At 29.7% G+C, this 7500-nt stretch overlaps 1 protein-coding gene across 6 annotated transcripts in view; it reads right to left on the reverse strand.

Annotated features, from left to right (window-relative positions):
- The window catches only part of LOC124950576 (golgin subfamily A member 6-like protein 6), a 20366-nt gene that overhangs the window by 12092 nt on the left and 774 nt on the right, over nt 1-7500 (reverse strand). Inside the window, exon 1 of one of the 6 annotated variants that reach the window (XM_047497484.1) lies at nt 6731-7079. The exons of 3 other annotated variants lie outside the window; for them this stretch is intronic. Coding sequence is in view for 2 of the 3 variants with exons in the window: in XM_047497482.1 (XP_047353438.1) it covers nt 6731-6740 (10 nt within the window). In the remaining variant the exon portion in view is untranslated. Of the gene's footprint in view, nt 1-6730; nt 7080-7500 lie in introns of those variants that run through there. 2 more of the 6 variants (XM_047497482.1, XM_047497480.1) reach the window with 2 other exon arrangements.

A 7500-nucleotide genomic window follows, 5' to 3' on the forward strand; every position in this document is an offset into this window, starting at 1 on the left:
TCAATCTTACAAATTCAATGGAGCGTAGAATAACATTTTCCAATAACGAGATCGACCGTACGAAAATCTGTGAAAAACGATAATGAATTTTCATTCAGTCCGTGAAAGAAGAACAATGGCCGTTGGGTATAGAACTGGCTTCGTTCGAAATTTTCCAGATCTCCATGGGTATAAATTATCTTTCTATTTCACTCTTTCTCTTTAGACATGTACTCACACATATTCACACACACACACACACACACATATACATACGTACATGCATAGATACACGCACGCTCGTACATTATAATACTTATATATACATCCAACGTACATACACGAACTCATATTCTCCATTGAAATATTTCTATTACGTTAAATACTCATGTATAAATTTCACTTATATATAAATTTACGTTTACTATTCGAACGATCGATTCTTTTCGAATCTTTGAAAATCTTTTCTTTTTCCTTTTCTTTCCATTTTTGTACTTTCTTTCTTTCTTCTTCTTTGTTTTTTTTTTCTTTTTGTTCGATTTCAATTTAAATCGATTCCGAATGTTTATTAAGAAAGATCAATGATCTCCGTAAATAAATATTTTATATACTGAAAAAAGACGAACGCATTTCGATAAAAAAATTTTACTTACTTAAAAAATCATTTACTATCGAAATAGTTCGATTTAAAATCTCTCGAATATATATATATATATATATATATATATCCCTCATGCATATTTAATTAAGGATTAACATCGTCGTGTCGTTTATATATATTTGACAAATATTAACGATTAATTTGTATAACCGAATAACCCTCCCGCAAGTTGATTTTCTATTAGAAAAAAATACCGATCGATGATTGGGGAACATAATTCATGTCTCTTTCGAAGCACGAAAGCTTCTCGATCATTTATATTCCTCCACTTTTCCAGAATGTAAATCTTCGAAATGCCAATACCAAAAGGGGAAAAAAAAAAAAAAATAATGGAAAAAAGAAAGAAAAAAGAAAAAATGGGAGAAAAAAAAAGTAACCAAAGATAATACACCTTCGCCTTTTGTAAAATTATTAAATTAGAAAAAGAGACGATTACGAGACATGAGATAGAGAGAAAGAGAGAGAGAGAGAGAGAGAGAGATAATAAAAGATAACGAACGTAGATGGTAGAAATAAATGCAATGAAGAAATATTATCAAACGTGATCAGAGATGAAAGTTAAGTATGACCTTACCGTTCCGTATAATTTAAGTAGGAATGTAATGATAAATCTTAAATTTTATTTAATTATTACCACGAGAACATAATATTCGTCAAAGAATAACCCATTTACATTTAATCGTTGTTCTTTCCGAGTGACATCAGTACGAATATCATATAGGTGCTCTTTGCTAGTGGCTGAATGGAAGGGTAAATGGTCGAAACGTTTGAAACTGAGAGATAAAGAGAAAGAGAGAGAGAAAGAGAGAGAGAAAGAGAGAGAGAGAGATAACATTACAAGGAGAGAACTTGGTAACAACAATGAAACACAAAGAGAGAGAGAGAGAGAGAGAGAGAAAATAGTTCTTACGCGAGGGAATCGGAACGATTATGACTCTCTACACATATAGTAGATAGAAAGGAAGTTAAACATTATATCGAAGCTATTTCCCTATGATAAAGCTAAAAGGTGTTTATCGTAACGAATAAAGATACGTATATTCTCTTCTATCTTTCTCACTAGCACGTCTTAAAAATTGGCTATTTCTTGAAACTAGGAAATTGCATTCATGGAGGATATGACGTGATCGAAAGTAAAATACGAAAAAATTTGAACGTAAGGATCACTGGGATCACTGAAACTAGCTCTATGGATTTCTATAAACAAATTCTCTCGATCATTTGTCAAACCATAATCCATAATGATATATCTATCTATCGCTTTTACCAATACGTAGAAATGAAAGCAACACAGTTGTCCACTCGTTTCTATACGTAAGATGATATGAAAATGAATACATAGAATGTATATATATATATATATATATATTTTCTGTATGAAAATCGTCGAATCGACCAGAAAATTCCATTTGCTTTTATGACTTTGATATGAATAAAAGAAATATAACTGCTTACGCCTGAGATATGCGGTGTGACACTTCAATAGAAGTTTCATATTTCAAACAGAGAGAGAGAGAGAGAGAGAGAGAGAGAGAGAGTACATTTCAAATATTCTTAAAATATTTATATTTGTCGTGACTAAGCCTTTTCTTTTTTTATTCTTTTAGTAAATCTGTATAAATTGTTTTCTTTCGATAATTTATTTTTTTTTCCCCCTTTTCTTTTCTCTTTTTCTATCTAATGTGACATTTAACGAACGTCCTTTCTAATTCTAACGTTTTGATCCTGAAATTAAATTTTAGTCATCGTTATGATGATATAATTTTCGTAAAAAAAAAAAAAAGAAAAAGAAAAAGAAAAAGATAAATTATATATATATATATATATGTGAAAAATAATACAATTTTTTATATATCGTCGAATAAATATCTAAGGAAAATGGATATAAGTAATTTTATGTACATAAATACATAGCTTCACCGACATAGTTGTTACGATTAAGAAGGAAAATCATCATTGGTTATTCTCTCCCTTTACTGCTCTCTCTCTCTCTCTCTCTCTCTCCCTCTCTCTCTCTTAAAGAGAATTAGAGTTTCGGCACGAATCCAAAGGTGCAAAGTTTTCATGATGGCGGACGAATAGAACACGCGAGACGTTTGCTTGCTTGCTCGCTCGCTCGCTCGTTCCTTACCACGGCTATAAATAATTCGCGGACATAACGAAAATAGCAATCAGGGACGTAACTTTCGGTACCCAAGAATCATCGGTAGACATAGATGGACAGACAGACAGACAGACAGACAGACAGACATACATACATATATATATATATATATAAACAAGGCAGACAGATATACAGTTAAAGAGAGAAATAGAGAGAGAGAGAGAGAGAGAGAGAGAGAAATTGTGTGAAAGAGAGATAGATAGAGACAAAAACAGAAACAGACAGAAAGAGAGAGAGAGAGAGAGAGAGAGAGAGAGAGAGAGAGAGAGAGAGAGAGAGAAGCTAATTTACACAGAAACTCGCAATAGCAATTAATATCGGTTTATATCTCTAGCCAAGTGAAATCCAACACTCCAAATAATTTGAAACATATTTCGAATAAGAATTTCATCTAGAAAAGGATATGGATAATTTGATTCTCATCTCAGTTTTTCTTTTCTTTCCGATATCTATTACTACTATAGTACATATATATATATATATATATATATTCATTGCCCTCGCATACGATCAAGACAAGAATTAATGATATCTCGCTGAAATGTAAACTTTCTTATCGCTTCGCGGAGAGAATCGTTTCAGAGTGGTCGATTATTGTGATTCGATGTCGAAAAGAAATGGTAAAAAAGAAACAAGAAAAAAGGAAAAATCGAAAGAAAAAGGAATAGGAAAGGAAAAAAGAAACGTAAAAAATATTACGTTTGATATTACGATTACGAGACATATAAAAGAAAAAAAAAAGAAAAAACAAACATTATTTTATTAAATAGAATATATTGTTTTTTATTGCAAATACTATATTATTGATTATTATTATTATTATTATTATTATTATTGTTATTATTATACGTTCATATATCTTATATAAATATTCTTGCGCATGCGTACAGACACACATAAAAGATGTTAATATATTATTTGATAAATATTTACTTTCATAAAAAAATCTATGAAAGGGATATGTAAATATGATGTATTTGTTAAAATGATATGGATTAGTTTGAAAATGATCAAGTTAGGTGAATGTAACAAAAAAAAAAAAAAAAAAAAAAAAGGAAAAAAAGAGAAAGAGAAACTTTTCTATTATCAATTATTTTATACATATTGAGCGCGAATTAATTAGATAAAAATAATTTTTAACAGACTCCCATGGAATTATTTGATAAATTTAGAAAGATATTTTTGAATGAAAATGCAATATCATTTCGATATTGCTTTTCAGATTTATCTTAACAAGCTTATACTCTCTCTCTCTCTCTCTCTCTCTATCTATCTATCTATCTATCTATCTATTCATTTATCTGTTATTCCTCAAAGCTTGCAATTTCCCGTTCAAATGATAAATGTCGATCGTCATAGAGTTACTTCCAGATCTTAAAGCTGGTCCCCAACTCATAGGTGTATTCACATACATACGGTTCTCTTGTAACATCATAATACCGAGCTAGCTTGCATTGCATTAGACAGACATTAGAAAGCGAGATCCTGTAGGATTGGGCGAGGAGGGTTTTCGTTTACGAGAGTAAACTTCGACTATAACATCGGTTAATATGGTACTGTACTATTCCACCTCTATCTTCCAATAATCTATGAATAATCTTCAATGCATTTCTAACGGGATATTGTTGAGAATCGTAACATTTCATACTTATATATTTGCTTCATCAGTTTAATTAACTCAATGTAATTATTCTTATATTAAACAGAGAATTATTCTATAAATTCCAATCAAATTTTGTCATTGTTACAATATCGTTGTTTATATATATATATATATGTATGTATTATTATTGATAATATGAATTAGTCGTATCTTCATTATATTAGAAGAAACTAAAATGACAAAAATAAATAAATAGAAACATAAAAATATTTTATCTATAGATTGAGAAAATGAAAAGAAAGTAATTATCTTTGTGAAAGAATGTGGAAATATTGAGATTAAAAAAAGAAAAAAAAAAAAAAAGAAAAAAGAAAAACAGAGGAAAAAAAGAAAGGATTTCTTTCTTATATGTATCGTCGTAATTTTACTTTTCGTCCAAGAAAAAAAAAAAAGAGCATAAAAGAACCCACATTAAAGATTTACGAACAATAACGCGAATAATAACGCGTGATAATAAAGGATTTTATTATCAAAGCGATAACCCAATTTTAATGTCGCGAATGCATTGAATTGTCAAATGCTTTTTCCATGATCTTAGATAAGGTAGAGCCGATTGGTACGATTCGTGAATGTAGTTAGCAAACGCATACTAAATCGTTAGGAACAATGGCGTCGAGTTCGCAATTCGTGGGTGTTTCCACGGGGTGGTTACAAAACGCGTTTGATCGACCGTACGAACGCGTTCATCGTTGCCTCGATAAGCCCTTTGTCCTTCGACCAATCCCACTGTATCGGCCGGTCGCGTTGTAACCGATTCTCGGACATCACGTCCATTGTTTCGACGATTGCGTGTTGCGGAGTTAAGCAGACGTTTCGAAAACTATTGTATTTTTTTTTTCTTTTTTTTTTTTTTTCCACATACGTTACGTCGCCGAATACAAAGGGGAGAGAAGTCAAGGGTGATATTTTCAATTTTTTCCAAGTATTATTTATTCTTTTTTTCTTTTCATTATTTTTATTTAAACAAACAAACCAAAAGCATGTTTGGTAACGAATTATTTTTTTGCAATTCTTCTCGAAGAATGAAATATTATTATTTCGTTAATTTATTTTTTTATTTATTTATTTATTTATTTATTGGTAACAATGAAATTGACGAATGATCATGGAATTTTCAATTTTTCCGACGTTTCCATCATTCCGACAGATAAATACTATGTTTCATAGACGATGCTGCGAATTTAAGGGGTATTATACGAGGATTAATTTTGTCGATAAGAAAGAACGTATTCTTTTTTCTTTTTTTTTTTTTTTCTTTTCTTTTCTTTTCTTTTTTTAATTCATACCGAAGAAAAAATATATGCAATATTAATACGTAGAAAATCTCTAACAATTAAAATTCTACGTCTTATCAATGGTACATAGAATTTTTATACTAACAGACACAATATTATTTCGTCGTATATGAGTACCTCGAACTTCATTGATTTTATATAATATCGTTATTGTAAGGAGACAAAAAAAAAAAAGATAAAGAAAAAGAAATTACAAAAATAAATTTTACGTTCCTTGAAACTTCGAATCAAATGCATATGTAATTAATAATAGTATTTAAAATTGTAAAAGATCGAACGACAGTGATTTACGTAGGGATAAAAAAAAAAGCTAAAGTTAAGAAGCATGAAAAGATATTTCAAAAACTATAAAAATGTAAGGAATATATATATATATATATATATATGTATTTCTTATCAATGTATTATTGCTTTTCACTTCGTTGAACGTTGATATGAGAAACGAAAAACGCCGTAAAACGTCGCTAAAACGATGCCAAGGATGAGCATGACGAATGGCTGAGAAATAGTTTAGGAAATAGGAGTATCTGAGTTTTCCCAAGTCCGGTTTACCCTGCCAAATCGGCTAAATGACCGTAGACGACGTAAAGGAAGGAAAGTAAACGAGCTAGGAAAAGCTTGCCAAAATAATCTCTACGCTGTTTGAGTCTGGACAAACGCATGTTACATTTACATTTCCATAATCTATTTGCATTTATAAATATACGAATTTGTACTTATTTATGTATAAATTAAATAGTACTAATTAATAACTAACTCGTCATATATACATACATATAATATATATATATATATATATTTTATTTTTTATTTTTTAATAAAACATATAAATGTTCTTTCTTCATTAATCAATATTAATTTTTATTATTTTATTTATTCTTTTTCAATATTTTATATTTTATATTTTATACGCATTATATTAATAATATTTTATAATATATTAATAGCAAAACAAATTGGATACCAACCTGATCTCATTCACGTTATGAACATTTTTTTCTTTTTTTTTTTTTTTTTATAATCAACACAAAAGTAGATTATTAATTAGATTCATTAAAAAAGAAAGAAAAACAAACGAAAAGAAAACTTTTTAACGATACGATCTTCAGATTTTAACACTTTCCTCTTGTTTTAATACTCTTTATACGTCCACTCTAAACGAAGTCCGATTTTATACGCTTTTAAAAATGTTACTAGCACCGCTACTACTACTCCTACTAATAATATTACTACTACTACTACTATTGTTACCACTACCACAGTGACTAAAGTATAATACTTTTCTATTCCCTCACTCTCTTTCACTTTCTCTCTCTCTCTCTCTCTCTCTCTCTCTCTCTCTCTCTCTCTCTCTCTCTCTCTCTCTCTCTCTCTATGCCTTTCTCTTTCTCTCTACATGATAAAAAAAGCTTAAGTAATTATCTTGCGGCCTCTTTTCTAGTTACACGAGAAATAGAGCAGAGAGTATGTGTATATGTATAAACGTACATATATATATATATATATATATATATATATATATATATATACACGTTGGACCCGTTTCTTTCTTTCAACATGTCACATTGGCAGCTCTTCAATTTTGATGTACGAATGACGATGGCTTCCTTGGTCCTCTGAGATTACAAGAAGAGATACAAGAAAAAAAGAAAAAAAAGGGGGAAAAAAAAAGAACAAAAACACAGAAAGAAAGTAAAATGACATATATAAAGTGTAGTGAAGAAGACCAAAAAGAAAA

Source organism: Vespa velutina, chromosome 7 (genome assembly GCF_912470025.1).
Source record: "Vespa velutina chromosome 7, iVesVel2.1, whole genome shotgun sequence".
Lineage (NCBI taxonomy): Eukaryota > Metazoa > Arthropoda > Insecta > Hymenoptera > Vespidae > Vespa > Vespa velutina.